Source organism: Cetorhinus maximus, chromosome 22, assembly GCF_964194155.1.
Source record: "Cetorhinus maximus chromosome 22, sCetMax3.hap1.1, whole genome shotgun sequence".
Taxonomy (NCBI): Eukaryota; Metazoa; Chordata; class Chondrichthyes; order Lamniformes; family Cetorhinidae; genus Cetorhinus; species Cetorhinus maximus.
This window is the reverse complement of record NC_135900.1, coordinates 58,209,674-58,228,702: the sequence shown is the minus strand read 5'-3', so window position 1 is coordinate 58,228,702 and position 19,029 is coordinate 58,209,674. Positions and strand designations below refer to the sequence as shown.

Sequence of the window (19,029 nt, the reverse complement as noted above, 5' to 3'; positions counted from 1 at the left end):
GGGACTGCAGGGCCTGGGCTCGTGACCTAAATCAGCCCGCACCCTTAATCAGTCTGTTAAAAATCGGAAACCCCAAGAATGAGGCCAGGAATCCCGGAATCGTGCCCTGGCCACTGTTTTCACTCCTCCATAGATTCTCCCGACTGCATGAATATCCAGTCCTAAATTCTGGAATTCCTTCTATAAACCTCTCTACCTCTCTTTCCTCCTTTAAGACATTCCTTAACATTCACTTATTAAACTAATCTGCCCTAATATTGCCTAATGTGGCCCTGTGACATATTTTGCTTTGTAATCATCCTGGGAAGTTCCTTGGGACGTTTTATTACATTCAAGGTGCCATATAGATATAAGTTGTTGCTCTTGTTCTTCGGTGTGCTTTTGGCCCTCAATATGCTAGCTGCTTGCCAGTCTCGGAAAATTGGCTCTATTGTTCCCAGAGTTAATTAGTATAATTATTAATGGGTGAAATATGCTAGGAAGTAATCTGTTGATGAGAAAAGCAAAAAGTGGATTAATAATTTTGTTTTCCACAAATTTCACTTCTTGTAATAAACATTTATTTTCTTGTACTGTTTTGCAAATTTCCATAATAAATGTAACCTTTTCCATTTAGACAGTTTCTGACAAGAATCAGTATCAACAAACAGCAAATGACACCTCCACACAGATGACCAAAATTGGCTGTTACGTGTCCAATATCACAGATAAGTTGATTACTCCAGGAAAGTATTTCACTGCTGCAGAATACTATGCTCATAGGCTGAAAGCGGTGAGTTTTAATTAAGTTTACTGCCACGTTGTAAACCACTTTTAAATTTCTAGATCAGATACCTAGCTGCATAATTATGGCACTCTGGCCCCAAAGATGACAAGTTAAATATCAATTTGTTGACTTAGTTACACCGAATAATCCTCATTGATAATAGTTACACAAGTTATATTTAACATGGTTTCAAGGTGTTAATACTCTATTGTGTTGTGCCACAATGTGGTATTGTGCCAACGATCATCCATGTGGTGAATATCCATTTTTTTGAAACATCAAGCAAAAATTAAATGGTCCCACAGGAATGGAGAGAAGATCAGTGGCCACAGCTATTTTTTATGCAGCCCTTAGTGTTTTGCTGCCTGACTGGCAGTGCAGCATCTTATTTCCAAAAGTCTGACTGCCTTTTCATGTGCCTGCATTCTTATCATAAAAGCTTCTCGATCTGTACTAAAAACTTGTCACTGTAACAGGTTAAGAGAGATAAATGGGTTTTCCAACACAACCCTGAAAGGTGTATTTTCAAATACCCAGGCAAACTAATGGATCATTTATTGATTAGCTTTTGGAAAAAGCAACTTCCAAACAGTAGGTTAACCATCCTTTATCTAAGGAACTATTTTTATTTAAGCACGTGATAATGTCTATAGCTTTTAAAAAGCCATTATAAGAAGTAGATCTTATTCCAACTTCATTCTTTAGAGAAAAAAAACGGAAACATTGCAGCCATGAATGCAAGGATTAGGACCAGTTAGCTTTGCAGCAATAGTGGAGGAAATACTTGCAGCATTATATGGTGTGCTGCCAGTGTTCATCTGAAGGGCTTTAGGGACAATACTTCATAATCCAGTGAATCATAACCAATTCAAAGTTTAAAAAGCTTCTTGTAAAGCCCCATATGTGAAACTCATCAAGGAAACGAAGGCTAATGGAACTAGTGGATGTTTATCCATATGTGCTGCTGCTTCCTTGACACCAGCACATTCTTGGGAAATTTCTTTCCCATAAGGCAAAACAAATTATTCTAAATCTGTATAAATCACTGGTAAGGACATATTTGCAATGCAGTATGTATATTTCAGAGACTACTTCAAAAGAAAATTAATGAGTGGTCGAAGACTCAGAATAGAACTAGAGGGATAATTCTAGAATTTAGATCTCAAGTTCTGAATGTATTTACATGGTGAAAAGCAGACAAAGGGGGTATGATATGATTTTGAGTTTATGAAATGAGAGTTCTGGATCACCCAGGTGCATGCATACTACTAATTTTGTGTTTTGAGTGTTTAAAACCTGAAGATCCCAGTCTAAAATTGCTAAATCTCAGCAAGGTTTAATATACCAAAGAACTTCCCCTTCACCACATTCATAGTAATGGATATGTGGAATAGACTCTCAGCTAAACCATTAAATATCCTTGTCATTTTAGACTTTTAACAAACGTACAGTCTGAACCTCTGGTCAGGAATGGGGTTGTATGTTATAAGACCAAGGACAAGAAAAAACTGAATATCCAGAATTTTTGTTGAGAGCAGTTTGCTTCTTCATTAAATATGTGTTTTAAGAAATTTCACGGATCAGGTTCGCAGGCGGGTAGTTTGATGCAGAAACAAAGTACAAGAGACTAGCTTACTAATATATCATTTATTGAGATTAAAAGAGGAAGAGACCAGGTCCGAACTCACAACGGGTCTGGTGTGCTTAACTATGGTCGTGTTCCGCGGATTATCAGGACTGGGAGCCGTCAGTCCCGCGGCAACGTCACCTGTGACCCACGCTCGGCGATCAACTCGACCCGGAGCAGACTCATCAAACTGGGGACTTTCCAGGCTTATATATGTGCTACTCGCCGAGTTACGCAAAAACCTTGAGTAGCCCATCTGGCGATTAGTCATCTGAACAGACAACAGATAGCGTGACTAGAGCCTGTCTCATGCGCTGATAACAGACCTCCTAACTTTGTTTCAAGGACTCTTGGTAGTTTGTTTATGATACTTGTTTTTCTTCCTTCACAATAACTGACAGTGCGGCTCCGACTCCCTTCAGTAGATAATGTCTGTGCATCTAGGTCGACTGGGTCGACTGGTGCCTGGATCCAATCTTGCATGTATTGGGACACCATGTTAACCCCTTATATTACAATATGTAACTTGTTGTCAACTGTTTAGAGCTTGAGGGATACCTATAATGTTTTTTTCTGTGAGTTTATTAATTTTCAGCAGTGAAATGGCAATAGAGCAATGATGGATAAATTGAGTTGAGGTACAGATCAGTCATGATTTAATTGGTAACTAAATGGCAGAATAGATTCAAGAAGCTAAATTACCTACTCCTGTTCCTTTGTGAAAAATTACATACTGACTGACAGGGCATTAAAAGTATAGATTTAAAAATAATGGAAATAGGTGGGAAAAGAAAAATCTATATAAATTATTGGAAAAAACAAAAGGGAGGGGGAAGAAACGGAAAGGGGGTGGGGATGGAGGAGGGAGTTCAAGATCTAAAGTTGTTGAATTCAATATTCAGTCCGGAAGGCTGTAAAGTGCCTAGTTGGAAGATGAGGTGCTGTTCCTCCAGTTTGCGTTGGGCTTCACTGGAACAATGCAGCAAGCCAAGGACTGACATGTGGGCAAGAGAACAGGGTGGAGTGTTAAAATGGCAAGCAACAGGGAGGTTTGGGTCTTTCTTGCGGACAGACCGCAGGTGTTCTGCAAAGCGGTCGCCCAATTTACATTTGGTTTCTCCAATGTAGAGGAGACCGCATTGGGAGCAACGAATGCAGTAGACTAAATTAGGGGAAATGCAAATGAAATGCTGCTTCACTTGAAAGGAGTGTTTGGGCCCTTGGACAGTGAGGAGAGAGGAAGTGAAGGGGCAGGTGTTGCATCTTCTGCGTGGCCATGGGGAGGTGCCATAGGTGGGGGTTGAGGAGTAGGGGGTGATGGAGGAGTGGACCAGGGTGTCCCGGAGGGAACTATCCCTACGGAATGCCGCTGGGGGGGTGAAGGGAAGATGTGTTTGGTGGTGGCATCATGCTGGAGTTGGCGGAAATGGCGGAGGATGATCCTTTGAATGCAGAGGCTGGTGGGGTGATAAGTGAAGACAAGGGGGACCCTATCATGTTTCTGGGAGGGAGGAGAAGGCGTGAGGGCGGATGCGCGGGAGATGGGCCAGACACGGTTGAGGGCCCTGTCAACGACCGTGGGTGGAAAACCTCGGTTAAGGAAGAAGGACCCCATCTCCCAATCCCAGCCCCGGCCGTGTATTCACTATACCCCCTGACATTCCCCTCTCCGATGCTGAACGTTCAGTGCTCAGCAAAGGACTTAGTTTCACACCCTTACGCCCTCATCTCAATGAATTTCAGGCTCGGCACGATGCTGAACTCTTCTTCCACCGTCTTCGCCTCTGTGCTCACTTCTTTGGGCAGGAGTCCTCTCCCCGTTCAACGGATCTTTTTACTCACCTCCAATATTCTCCCTCCACCTGGACCCCTCCCTCTGGATTCTTACCTTCTCTTGATCTTTTCATTGAGAACTGTCGGCGTGACATTAGTCGTCTCAATTTCTCTGCTTCTCTTACCCATTCTAACCTGTCTCTCTCTGAACTTACTGCACTCCGTTCTCTCAGGTCCAACCCCAACATTGTCATCAAACTCGCTGACAAGGGTGGTGCTGTTGTTGCCTGGCGCACTGACCTCTACCTCGTGGAGGCTGAGCGTCAACTCGCAGACACTTCCTCCTACCTCTCCCTGGACCATGACCCCACCAGTGAACATTAAGCCATTGTTTCCAGGACTGTCACTGACCTCATCTCCTCTGGAGATCTTCCTCCCACAGCTTCCAACCTGATAGTCACCCAACCTCGGACGGCCCGCTTCTACCTCCTACCCAAAATCCACAAACAGAACTGTCCCGGCAGACTGATCGTGTCAGCCTGTTCCTGCCCCACAGAACTCATTTCTCGTTATCTTGACTCCCTTCTCTCTCCCCTTGTCCAGTCCCTTCCCACCTACATCTGTGATTCCTCTGACACCTTACGTCACATCAACAATTTCCAGTTACCTGGCCCCAGCCGCTTCCTCTTCACCATGGATGTCCAATCCCTCTACACCTCCATCCCCCACCAGGATGGTCTGAGGGCCCTTAGCTTCTTCCTTGAACAGAGGCCCGAACATTCCCCATCCACCACTACTCTCCTCCGTCTGGCTGAACTTGTTCTCACACTGAACAATTTCTCCTTTAACTCCTCTCACTTCCTCCAAATAAAAGGTGTGGCCAAGGGTACCCGCATGGGCCCCAGCTATGCCTGTCTCTTTATGGGGTATGTGGAACATTCCTTGTTCCAGTCCTACTCTGGCCCCCTCCCACAACTCTTTCTCCGGTACATCGATGATTACTTCGGTGCTGCTTCATGCTCTCGTCGGGACCTGGAAAAATTTATCAATTTTGCTTCCAATCTCCACCCCTTCATCATTTTCACATGGTCCATCTCTGACACTTCCCTTCCCTTCCTTGACATCTCTGTCTCAATTTCTGGTGATAGACTGTCCACCAATATCCATTACAAGCCTACCGACTCCCACAGCTACCTCGACTACAGCTCCTTACACCCCGCTTCCTGTAAGGACTCCATCCCATTCTCTCAGTTCCTTCGCCTCCGTCGCATCTGTTCTGATGATGCTACCTTCAAAAACAGTTCCTCTGACATGTCCTCCTTCTTCCTTAACCGAGGTTTGCCACCCACGGTCGTTGACAGGGCCCTCAACCGTGTCCTGCCCATCTCCCGCGCATCCGCCCTCACGCCTTCTCCTCCCTCCCAGAAACATGATAGTGTCCCCCTTGTCCTCACTTATCACCCCACCAGCCTCTGCATTCAAAGGATCATCCTCCACCATTTCCGCCAACTCCAGCATGATGCCACAACCAAACACATCTTCCCTTCACCCTCCCGGCGGCATTCCGTAGGGATCGTTCCCTCCAGGACACCCTGGTCCACTCCTCCATCACCCCCTACTCCTCAACCCCCACCTATGGCACCTCCCCATGGCCACGCAGAAGATGCAACACCTGCCCCTTCATTTCCTCTCTCCTCACTGTCCAAGGGCCCAAACACTCCTTTCAAGTGAAGCAGCATTTCACTTGCATTTCCCCTAACTTAGTCTACTGTATTCGTTGCTTCCAATGCGGTCTCCTCTACATTGGAGAGACCAAACGTAAACTGGGCGACCGCTTTGCAGAACACCTGCGGTCTGTCCGCAAGAAAGACCCAAACCTCCCTGTTGCTTGCCATTTTAACACTCCACCCTGCTCTCTTGCCTACATATCTGTCCTTGGCTTGCTGCATTGTTCCAGTGAAGCCCAACGCAAACTGGAGGAACAGCACCTCATCTTCCGACTAGGCATTTTACAGCCTTCTGGACTGAATATTGAATTCAACAACTTTAGACTTGAACTCCCTCCTCCATCCCCACCGCCTTTCCGTTTCTTCCCCCTCCCTTTTGTTTTTTCCAATAATTTATATAGATTTTTCTTTTCCCACCTATTTCCATTATTTTTAAATCTATACTTGTAATGCCCTGTCAGTCTTTCCACCCCACCCCCACTAGAGCTGTACCTTGAGTGTCCTGCCATCCATTCTTAATTAGCACATTCTCTTAGATAATATCACCACCTTTAACATCTCTTTGTTCCTTTGTCTGTGACATCTTTTGATTATCTGCTCCTATCACTGATTGCTTGTCCCTACAACCACCCCCCCACCAACTTCTCTCCCCCCCCTCCCCCACCCCTCCACCTTAAACCAGCTTATATTTCACTCCTCTCCTAATTTTACTCAGTTTTGTTGAAGGGTCATAAGGACATGAGGACTCGAAACGTCAATTCTTTTCTTCTCCACCGATGCTGCCAGACCTGCTGAGTTTTTCCAGGTTTTGTTCTATTTTTGTTTTGGATTTCCAGCATCCGCAGTAGTTTTTTGTTTTTGGCCCATACTGGTGTTTATGGTCCACATGAGCCTCCTTCCACTTTCTTCATTTAACTCCACCAACATATCCTTCTATTCCTTTCTCCCTTATTTGTTTATGTAACTCCCCCTTCAATGCTAACCTACTACCTGTGGTAGCAGGTTCCAACTTCTAACCACTGTCTGAGAAGAGCCTTCTCCTGCATTCCCAATTGGATTTATTTGTGTGACTATCTTAAATTTATGGCACCTAGTTCTGGTCTTGCATAAGGACACAAATGCCTGCAAGTGGAAGCATTTTCTCTATATCTACCCTATCAAACCTTTCATAATCTTAAAGACTTCCATAAGGTCATCCATCAGTCTTATCTATTCTAAAGAAAATAGTTCCAGCCTGTTCAATCTTTCTTGATAGGTATAAGCTCTCTGTTTTGATAGCATTCTAGTAAATCTTCTTTACACCTCCTGTGCCTCAACGTTCTTTTTATAATATGGAGACCAGAACTGTTCAGTGTGGTTTAACCAAGATTTGATACAAATTTAACACACTCCATATGAGTCTACTCCCATTTGATTTGCGCCTCTATTTCACCATATCTTTCTATTCCTTTTTCTCTTACATACTTGTCTAGTTTCCTCCAGAAAGCATTTAAGCTGTTTACCTCAACCAAGTAGAAAGTTACAAGCTCTGACTACTCTGAGTTAAGAAATGTCTCCTTATTCCCTATTGGATTTATTACTAACATTCTTGCATTTATGCATTTCTCCCACAAGTGGAAACAGTCTCTCCACATCTACCCTGTCCAACCCATTCATAATTTAAGGGCCTCTTCTGTCACCACTAAGTCTTTCTTAAAGAAAAAAGCTCCAACCTGTTCAATCTATCCCAATAGCTATAATCTCTCAGCTCCAGTACAAACCTTGTAAATCTTTTAAAACTTTATCCAGTGCCTTTATGTAATTTTAATATATATGCAAAGCAATTCAGAAGGTTTGTTTTAATGGATTAGGCGATTGTATTTTAATGTGGCACCAGAGAGAAATTCTAGAGTGAAATTGTATTTGAATGTTGATTGAAAAGGGAGAAATTAATGTGATATGAGGTCACTTTGTACTGTTAATTGTGTTTGAGTATTAATTGCATTCACAAAACTTTGTCTTTCTGCTCCAAAATCATGGAAAGTTAAGCTTCTGAGAAAATTATTAAAAAGCATGCATTTTGTACAGAATTATGGTAACTGATGAAATAAGAAGAGCTGTTACCATAGCAGTACAGAAATAAGCTTTATCACTTTTACAAAAACCTTATTCTAGAAAGTGTCGGCATTAATGGAAACCTACAATTTACTGGTCAGAAATGCTATCAAAAATTCATGTCTGATGTTTAGCTATACTGTTTGTTTCTCTTTGTAGGTAATTGTGCTGCAGACCTATTTTAGACGCTGGGCTGCTAAGAATTATGTTCAGCAACTGAGGATGCAAAAGAATAGGAGGGTGCAATGGGAACTGGAGCAAGAATTGAAAGTTAAAATGGAAAAGCAAAATTACTTAAAGAAGCAGTACGAAAGAAGGATGAACCCTAAGACAAAAGAAGATTTTGATCTACTTTTTCATGCATTGGAAGGTATGTTATGGTTTCAAGGCAGGTATTAATTGTTCATGCTGCCTGCAGTATGTGCATAATCTTTTTTTGTTATAAATGTCATTGTATTCTTAAATTCGGAAATTTTGTCTCAAGTCAGAGGTGACATTCACTTTCAGTTGAAAATTCTGGTTCTGTGTTTTTTTATTTTACATACTTGTTCTGATTATTTTATTTTGTTGCTGGTGCTCATGGTTGCAGTGAGACTGAAAAATGAGATTACCTTTATGTGCTTTGTCTATGTATATTTAGTCTGGAAGCAGGAGGAGCTGAGTAACATAAACCGCACCCTTACTGGACCAGAGAGAAAAGCAGCTCTTTACACACTTCTGGAACAAGAAGCACAGCTCATTGCATCAATTTCTCGCCATAAAGTTGACGCTGCTAAGGAAACTGGACCAAAACTAATTCAGAACCTTCTGAATAAGGTCAGTACTATTTAAATATGCTAAATAATTTTGTACACAATCACATTTTATTTGAATCTCTTTGATCAATTAAGGCAGTGAATTATTTGTCAGGAACTAGTGCAGGGAAAGTAGATATTCACTGAACTGTACCCCTTGGAACAGTATAAAAGTAAGTAGCAACAAGCAAAAGATCATTAGACAGTTTTTCATCTAGAGCTCTTATTCTTGTATGCAGGGGCTATAGTCACTTACTAAAACTAAAGTAGTTCAAACATATTAATCTATGGAATGTTACATTTTGCTAATTGGCCTCCAAGTCTTTCTGTACCCCCAGCAACTAACAGCATTCAATTTATTAAACATTTTAGGCTGAATTTTTGGGGGTGAGTGTGGAGCTGGATAGGCGTGAAAATTCACATGGTTGGCCAGCATACCACTTTCCTACCACTATCCCACCCTTTGTCCATCTTCCTGAATGCAAGATGGGGGGCACAAGTGGTGAGTGGCAAGTATAGCCAGTCAAGGGCTAATTGGAGGTCTATTGTCAGAGACCAACTGGTTCCCTGGGAGTCAGGGATCTGGCCAGCTGCCTGCTGGTGATAGACCGGGGGACAGTGCTCCAGGCAGGCTTTGAGGCCCTCCCCGTGATTTTGGAGGATTCCCCTCCGCAATGGTGGTCCAGCTGCTGAGACACATTTTAAATTGAAGTTGGAGTGAAGGCACCTCAAGATGGAGGCACCTTTTTCCCTCCCCTGAACTACAGGCCCACTATTTGGCCTCCAGCTTCAAGAACCCACCTGCCATTCCTAATTGGAAAGCAAGCTCGCCCTCTAGCCACTAATTGGCAAATTCTGGAAAAATCACTGACAGGAGCTTGTTGCCCACACAATGGAGGGTCATGACCTCCACTTAACCCCAACAGCAGTTTCAGCCCAAAACTCAAAATCCTGTCATTGAATTCCAAATTCCACAAGAGCACTGTGTGGTAATGAATGTGATATTAAAATAAAAATCCAAAGTATGCAAATTGCGCATACCGGATAAGTGGTACAATTCATACTACCTCAGGTTAGAAATATGGTTCAATTATTTTAATAAAATTTCTATTATAGTTATGAAAAAGCAGTCAGATTCACATCCCATCTGTTTTGAAAAATAATGGGGTTCCAGTCCAGCCGGTTGAAATGATGCTGACATCTGCTCTTGCAAAAAGCTACACATTAATTTCTTACAATGCCAGCCAACCACCATTCCAACATTGCAGATGAGGGAAAGTTTTGAGAAAGCTGCGATCTTCACCTCGCAGCAACTGTATTGTGGAAATAATGCTGAATTTTCCATTACTTACTACCTTAGTAAGGACCTGGTATTTTGTCTTGTTAATTTCAGTCTTCCCTCCTCAACATACTTCTGTTACTTTGTTTTGTTTGCCTTGGGTGAAATTTTTGCTAACCTATTGTTGATTATTGAAATAGCCTTCAGTATTTTCATCTATTAGCCTCAAAAAATTGCTTTTGTTTAATTAGGAATTTGTGTTAAAGAAATTGTATCACAAACAATTATTTCTCTGCACTCTTCAAATAAACTAACTGTACTGCTCTCACTCAAAGCATTAAAATAATATGATGGTATACATCTTATTGACCACAAGGTGTCACCAAATTGGCTGATTCAAATGTCAGAGAAGTTTTCATTATAAATATGTTTGTGGATTTTTTTTTAAAAAAGCACTTCAGTGTGAGCTGTGAAAATTGTTTTTAATTGTTTTTTTTAAATTGTTGTAGTGTGCAGACCCCATAAGGTGGAAAGCATATGATGGGAGAGTTACTGAAATGGACACACCGTTCACTATCCGGGCCAGAGAGCTACGTGATATTTACAACAGTATTAACATGAAATACCTGACCCAGGATGAGAGGCTGGATGCTCTTTTAACATTAAAACACACAGTCAAGGTATTGAAGTACTTAAAATAAGTAGAGAACTGATTATGTTGGTGCCTAACAGACATTAAACTAGTTGTTCTTTTTCAGTTTAAAAACTGAAGGCAAGCCTGGAGAAGTTTATTCAGGGATGAGCAGATAGGACGAGGTTGAAATGATTTTTTTTTTAAAAAGGCTGGCTGTTGAAATGGACGGTTGAAATTACTGTCATTTCTCAGAAACATATATTGAAAATCACACTGGAAATAAGTGCATGTATTTAAAATGGTTTACCTTTTGACTATGAACGAGCATTCTGGCTTTAGTTAGGAGCTAGATGCTCTGCAATAGGCTTTAGTAATTTTATGCAACTAATTGATTTTATGCAATTTAGGAATAAGTGCAAACATGAAAATTATTTGCACATTCTTTTTCAAAGATGTGGAAGCCAGAAAAGTCTGCCCACGTAATTGTAGACATGAAAAATACAGCTTTTAATGTTCTTTGTTCCAGTCTAACATTAGATGCAATTGTGCTATTTCTTTACTGAATTGCTGTCAACCAGACGAAATAATTTTCTCCTATTCACTTTCTTAAAACTCTTCTCTAAAATATTCTTTTTGCACTTAAGAACATAAGAAATAGGAGCAGGAGTAGACCATATGGTCCATCGAGCCTGCTCCACCATTCGATATGATCATGGTGAATCTTCCCCTTCAACTCCACTTCCCCGCCTGCTCCACATATCCCTTGATTACCTAAGAGACCAAAAAGCTATCTATCTCAGCCTTAAGTATATTCAATGATGGAACATCTTCAATCTTCTGAAATACAGAATTCCAAAGATTCACAACCCCCTGACTGAAGATCCTCCTTATCTCAGTCCTAAATGCTCAGCCTCTTATCCTGAGATTGTGCCCTCATGTTCTAGAGTCCTCAGCCAGGGGAAACAACCTCTATGTCTACCCTATCAAGTCTCTTCAGAATATTGTATGTTTCATTGAGATCACCTCTTGTTCTTCCAAACTCCAGAGAATATAGGCCCAGTTTACTCACCCTCTCATCACAGGACAACCCTCTCATCCCAGGAACTAATCTAGTGAATCTTTTCTGTATAACCTCCAATGTAAGTATATCCTTCCTTAAATATGGAGACTAAACTACATACAATATTCTCGGTGTGATCTCACTAAAGCCCTGTACAATCGTAGCAAGGTATCTTTATTCTTGTACTCCAATTCCCTTGCAATGAAGGCCAACATGACATTTATCTTTCTAATTGCTTGCTGTACATACATGCTAAATTTCTGTATTCTTTGCACGAATACACCCAAGCAGCAGTCCCTCTAACCTTTTCCTCCATCTGTTTGTGGAATGCATTTTGTTATGTGCACCAATATCAAGGTATTGTGTGAATATATATGCCACCAGTTGAAATTAAAGAAACTATTTTTTTAAAAAGTTACCATAGGTATGGAAGAAGTAGGAAAAATATTAAAACAAGGGATATTTAACAAGCCCACTGATTAAGATGTTTATTTAATATCAAATCAAGTAAGAAAACTAACACTGCAAAATGTTAATGTGCAGAGCAGGAATCAACAACTTGTGCGATAATGTCCCTCACAATGGAAAATGAACCAAAAACTTGCTGCTGATCATTCTGTGTGGGTGACAGAATGTTGAAGGGGCTAGCTGCCATGGTCATAGTTGGGGAGCTATTCAGTGCTCACTTCTTGCTCTCTGGTAAATTCTAAATCTGTTCCACACTTTTCTCTCAAAGCCAGCTAACGATCTCCATGTTCTGAAACAATCTCAGAATTTCACAGCAGCCCCTATCCCGGCCTATGCAGCTGCATAGGTGCGTGCTTAGAGGAACATAGTACCCAAGTCCCTCTGAACATCAATATTTACAATTTTCATGCCTTTTTTAAAAAAAAAGTATTCTGCTTTTCTATTCTTACTGCCAGAATTGGATTTTCCTGGTTGCCCATTCCACTAAACTACCTGTTCTCCTGAAATCTTTCGCAATCCTCTTCACTGTTTGCCAAGACCCCAACTGTTGTGTCATCAGCAAATCGAGAGATCTATTCGCTTTGCCAAAGTACAAATCATATAAGACAACACTCATTTACCCTTGATCTTTGCTTTCTAACCACCGAGGAATTTTTAATCCATTCTGCTGCATTTCCTTTAATTCCATGCACCTACATTTTTCCAACAAACTTTTAGAGAGTCACCCTATATGTACATTACATCCCCTTTATCTAGCCAATTAAGCCACCTCTTCAAAAACAAGTCTGATCAAAATTTACCAAGCACTACTTGCTTTAACAAATTTACTGGGATCTTGCAGTGCACAAATTGGCCACAATGTTTCCTACATTACAAGAATGATTACACTTAAAAATACTACATTAACTTTCGTAAAAACACAACTGAATGCAAGTGCTTTCTTTCGTATTTTGATTTATGAATTCTAAGAGTATGCCTGGTTCCTTCTTGAGCAAAGGTATTATGTTAATTATATTCCATTCCCGTGGCACAGTTTGAATTAAATTGTAAAATATTTCTGTTCTAGTCTTCAAAAGCTTTACAGTGTTAATGGTTACATCATTTGATTCTTACAGTCAAGTCCTAAGATCAATTATTATTTTTCTATATAGGAACATGACTGTAAGTTAACACAAGAAATTGTGGAATTAATTGACAGAGAGGCAGACCTTCTCATGAGACAAGTAAAGGAATCTTACCTGGAAGGACTCAGGCAGAGAATATCAACACTCTTTCTTCAGTATATCAAAACACCAACATTTAACCCAGAAGTTGCCAGATTCCTTAAGGTACAAAAAAATGCCAGTTTGTTTTTAATCGGCAGGGGTTGATTCAGATGTGAACTTTTCTGCACTTATGCTCTTTTATTGTTACAAAAATTATCCCATATGCTTCACTTTCCACTGTCTGGTTAGAGGCAGCAAGAATCTTATACACTGGGTCTTTGCAGAGTTACATGCACCTGTCCCTGCGGACTCTGTGTCAGGCTTCAATATCCATGCATAACTAGATTTTGGAGATACTCAGCATGAATTTATAAAGGACAAGTCATGTTTGACTAATCCAGTTTTTTTTTGTGCGGCATCACTAACATAAAGGATACAGGAGTGGCTATGGAAGTTGTCTTCCAGAAAACATTTTATAACATTCCACACAACAAATTATTCACAAAAGTAAAAGCTCATGGAATTGGAGGTTACCTTGTGACATGGGTTGGTAATTGGTTGGGAGGTAGGTGACAAAGCATAGAGATAAAAGAAACAATCTCTGATTGACGGGATGTGACAAGTGGTGCTTGCCAGGGATCGTATTGGGGCTTCAGCTTTTCACCATAAAAGTCAATAACTTGGATGGAAGAATTAAGCTTTATATTCATGTTTCATACTAGTTATTTATGAAGCACAGTAAGTAGATAGGAACAGGAAGTTTCATAGGCTCAGTAAGTGAATGGGCAAAATGTTGGAAGATGGAATTTAGTGTGAGGTATCCACTTTGGATCCAAGAAAAACAAGTCATGCTTTCTTATTGCCGAGAGACTAGGAACAGTGGAAGAGCAAGGGAATTTGGATGTTCAGATCCAAAAATCAATGAAAATAAAACTAGTGCACAGACACACGAAGTAATCAAAAGGCTGAAGGAATGTAAGCATTTATTTCAAGGGGCTGGAATACAAAGGGGAGGAAGTTATGCTCCTTGGTCAGGCCTCATCTGGAATACATTCTCAACCCCCTGGGGTAGAGAATTCCAAAGATTTGCCATCCTTTGAAAGAAGAAATTCCTCTTCGTCTGAGTGCTACATGATCACCCCTTATCCTGAAACTGTACTCCCGTGTTCTAGATTCTTCAGCCAAGGAAAACATCCTCTCAGTGTCTACCCTGTCAAGCCCCTTCAGAATCTTGTATATTTTCAATTAGCTCACCTCTCATTCTTCTAAACTCCAGAGATTATAGATGCAATTTACTCAGCCCTCTCATCCCATGGACTAATCTAGTGAACCTTTGCTGAACCACCTCAAATGCAAGTATATATTTACTGGCCCTGTAAGGTATTTCATTTCTGGATGCAAATTCATCAATCACATACACAAGATTGATAAACTGTAGATAAAAGCAAAATACTGTGGATGCAGGAAATCTGAAATAAAAACAGAAAATGCTGGAAAAACTCAGCAGGCTGACAGCATCTGCAGCGAGAGAAACAGTCAGACCTGCTGAGTTTTTCCAGCATTTTCTGTTATTTTTATTATTATTGTTATTATTGGTAAACTATAAGCACGTTTGATTTATTTGAAGACTGCGACTGATATTTTAGATATATATAATTTAGGATAGCTGTACGGACAGGTTTGCTCTAGGGATTCAGCAACCATCATTACTCACAGCAACAACTGTAACTACTCACTAATGCATACTTAGTATATGGTAAGTGTATGCAGTCTTATTGTGGTCAGTTTTGGTACGGTCTCTAAAAATGATGCAGATCTGCAACCAGGATTCCGAAACATTCACTTGCAGCATCACTTCCTCCAATGTGCTGTGTGTCCACATATCTGTCCCACGGAATAATTGCTCTCAAATGCTTTGAATATATTGTTCACAAAAATCTTTGCAATGCTGCTGCAGAACTCTAAATTCCTTTCACATCATTCCTCTCTCAAAACGGTGAGTTCCCAATTGCTGACACTTTCCATGTTGAGAACTCACAGGAACCTATAATTGTAATTCAGCCCCATGAACCACTCACTAATACACATTACTAACTGGCTGCCGGTCGCATGCCACTTTACATCCTGGTTCCTTGATCATTTGCATATTCTCTTAGTGATATCACAACATAAGGGGTCCAGTATAGATACAGTAGAATTATACTGGAGCTTAAAAGATTAAATTATAAAGACAGGTTGCATAAAATTGGCTTGCATTCCCATGAGTTTAGAAGATTGAGGAGTAATTTAATTTGAGTGTTTGAAATGGTAAAAGGATTCAATAGATAAACTATTTCCTCTGATTGGGGAATCCAAAACAAAGCACATAATTTCAAAATTAGCTCTGGGCCATTCAGTAGTGAAATTAGGCAGCACATTTTCACACAAAGAGTCATGGAAATATGGAACTCTCATCCCAAAGGCTCTGAATGCTGCGTCAATTAAAACATTTCAAGATTGAGATTGATTTCTGTTACATCAGTGGGACAGGAATATAGGTTATACTGTGGGCAGAATTTTTACCTTGGCGGGCAGGCGTGCACCCGACCCGCTCAAGCATAAATTGATGTGCGTTGATGTCAGGCGAGTGTCCCGATGTCGATGCGCAGTTGCGCGATATTTCGGTTGGTGGGCACGCACTGGAGTCGGCATCACGCCTGCCGACAATTAAAAGGCCTGTTAAGGTCATTGAAACAAATTTTTTGCTGTCATTCCAATCTTACGCTTGGTGGGCAGGCGAAAAGGCCAAATGGCCTTTGCATTTTTTTGGAAACCTCATCCACGGGTGGGATGAGGTTTCCAACATCAAATAAATATAAAATAAACATTTTTAAATTTCACTTATAACATGTCCCCTACTCGTGTGACAGAGTCACATGAGGGGATGTGTTTTATAACGTTTTTAAAATCTTTATTTCTGATTTTTAAAGTTGTTCATCTCCCTGAGGCAGCTCTGTGCCTCAGGGAGATTTTCAAGTTCGCACTCATGCACATGCGCTAAGTTTGCACTTGCCCTCCTCCCCCGCCTACACAGGCAGCACTGAGTGCTGCCGCTCGCACTTCACATAAGGCCTGCCAGCGTGAAATCGCGGCCCGGCCCCGATCGCGGTCGGCTTCCCAACCGGCCCAGCCCGCAGCCGCCACCGAGCCCGCCCAACAAGGCCAAAATTCTGCCCTGTGTCTCCTGCCAATGCAAGGTGGCCACCGACATCTGTCTGCACATGTACACATGTCCACGCATGCGCAGAAAACCAAAAGCTGAATCTTGCCCACAATGGAAAACATTTAAATTGCCACTCAGAATTTGAGGTTAGATAAAACATGATATTGTATTCTCATTGACTTTTTTTTAAAAATTGGCACAGATTTTGTGTTCCTAACTTGAGCATATTGAATCATCCAGGTACAGAGCACCAAGAAAATCGGGTGAGGAGGATCACATACCTATAAGGGAGCCAGCCAATTTCCCAACCCATTTTTAATCTTTGTGCTGTTTCCAGGTGTTTCAGTAGCATCAGAAGCAGGAACATGAAAATCTGCTGTATTGCATTTTATAGGGAGTTTGAAGTCTCCAGCCTCTATGTATATGCTCGCATGTTTGAAATAGCTGCATGCCATAGGGAAAGATAAAGCTAAAGGAAATTACCTAGGCAAAAATGTGTATTGTATTTTGTTCTGAATAAAATCACTGTTTCTGTTTCCAAAACCCTAAAAAAAAGCGAGAAACTAAATGGAGAGTATTATACTGTGGTGGGGGAATGAGTAGAGTTCTGATTGCCATCGCTTGCAATGATATTACGGACTGAAGTGGTACAACTGCGCATGCTCTGCATTGGCAGCAAATGCAGCCTATAGATTAAAGGTAGGTAAATGGAGCTGGGTTACAGATAAGCCAGGACCTGATTGAATGGCAGAATAGGCTCAGGGAGCTGAATGTTCCTGTGAGTTCCCAACATGGAATGTGTCAGCAATTGGGAACTCATTGTTTTAAGAGAGGAATGATGCAAAAGGAATTTAGAGTCCTGCAGTTTCAAAGATTTTTTGTGAACAGCATATTCAAAGTATTTGCTTTGGAACAGATGTGCACATTGAGAAAGTGATGTTCCAAGTGAATGCTTCAGAATCCTGGGGCAGAAGTTGAAGAGTGGATGCTGCTCTCACATTGGAGAGAGAGATGACTGGTGGTGAGTTTATCCTGAGGGTCACCTCACTTCAGGCAAGGGGCGAGGTTGAGAAGGGATGGATGATCTCAGCCAGTATGGGAATTGAACCCATGCTGTTGGTGTCACTCTGCATCACAAACCAGCCATCTAGCCAACTGAGCTAACCGATCCCCTCATATCTTGCCACATCCAATGACTCCACCTGAAGGTCAAAACAGAAAGTAATAGCAGGCACCTGCTAATCAAAAAAGAGTCTGTAACATTAAACCTTTGAGTTCCTTTGAAGCAACTAAATTATGAATCTTTAACAAGCAGCACATAAATAGTGGGGTATTGTGAAGCACACGTCTTGTTCTCTTGATGGGCCACAAGAAGCAGTTGTAGCTACTACTAGCTCCTAAGAAACTAGCATTGTGCATCATTCATTCCACCTCTCAAAAGCACCAATACAATTTTACAGGATTTGGGTAGTTTGAGGTGGGCACACCAGGCTAAAAATGGAGCATGAGTGAGCAAATGTATGTGGCGGAAGAAGTGAAAGAACAGAAACCTGCTGGCTGGATATTCAGCTCATATCCTCTAATCAGCTACAGATCACAGGGATTCAAACCTTACATACCCTGGATATAAGTGAGAGATTGCATCTGAACATCAATGTTTTCTGCTGTTAATGGAGAATTGGAAAATTATGTAGCAAGGTTTGACAGAAGAAGTCCATTTGTCCGGTTATGCAAAAAAGCTTCTCTGCATTAAAATCTATCAGACTATAGGACAATTTGAGGACTCTTTATCACAGAACCCTCAGCGAAATAGCTTGTGTGCTATATCAGAGTGACTATTGTTAATGCTTATGCTGCTGCTATGGAGGCCTTGGATTTAATTCTCCTGATTTTTCTGTCCATTTTCAACATATTGGAAGGCTGAACAGCAAGGGCCACTTTGCAGGACTTCTCCATTCTCAGTGCTGCCCAGAGACCTCCTCTTGCACAGACAAGTGAATGGGCTGAAGGAATACCCAGTAACAGGAACATGGCTTTAGATGAGGTTGTTCTCTCTCTTAAAGTAACGTCATGGGCAGAATTTTACAGCCCCATTTCGGTGGGGACGGGGCCGTAAAATGCGGCGGGCTGTTATAAACCCCATTGACTACAGCGGGGATGTAAAATCCCGCTGTCGTAAAATTCTGCCCCATGTCTCAAATGGAGGATAAAAAACACAAGAATTGTAAACAGTTGTAAGGCTATCTTGGACCAGTTCCGATGTACTTTCCCAGCAAGTGTTAGACAGATTATAATCAAGTCTAATGTCTGGGTAATGCCAGAACTGACAACCCCAATCACTCACACTGAACCTTCAACTATCTCCCACTCACCCCCAACTACCCCCTGTCAACCAACTAC

The 19,029-nt window shown here is 41.3% G+C and overlaps 1 protein-coding gene across 2 annotated transcripts in view; it reads left to right on the top strand.

The window, feature by feature from the left end:
• iqub (IQ motif and ubiquitin domain containing) overlaps positions 1-19,029 on the top strand; it is an 87,354-nt gene that overhangs the window by 64,328 nt on the left and 3,997 nt on the right. For both annotated transcript variants that reach the window (XM_078568377.1, XM_078568378.1), the window contains 5 exons: positions 617-772; positions 8,147-8,357; positions 8,628-8,803; positions 10,570-10,740; positions 13,374-13,550. In XM_078568377.1, coding sequence (XP_078424503.1) covers positions 617-772; positions 8,147-8,357; positions 8,628-8,803; positions 10,570-10,740; positions 13,374-13,550 — 891 coding nt within the window. The remainder of the gene's footprint in view (positions 1-616; positions 773-8,146; positions 8,358-8,627; positions 8,804-10,569; positions 10,741-13,373; positions 13,551-19,029) is intronic.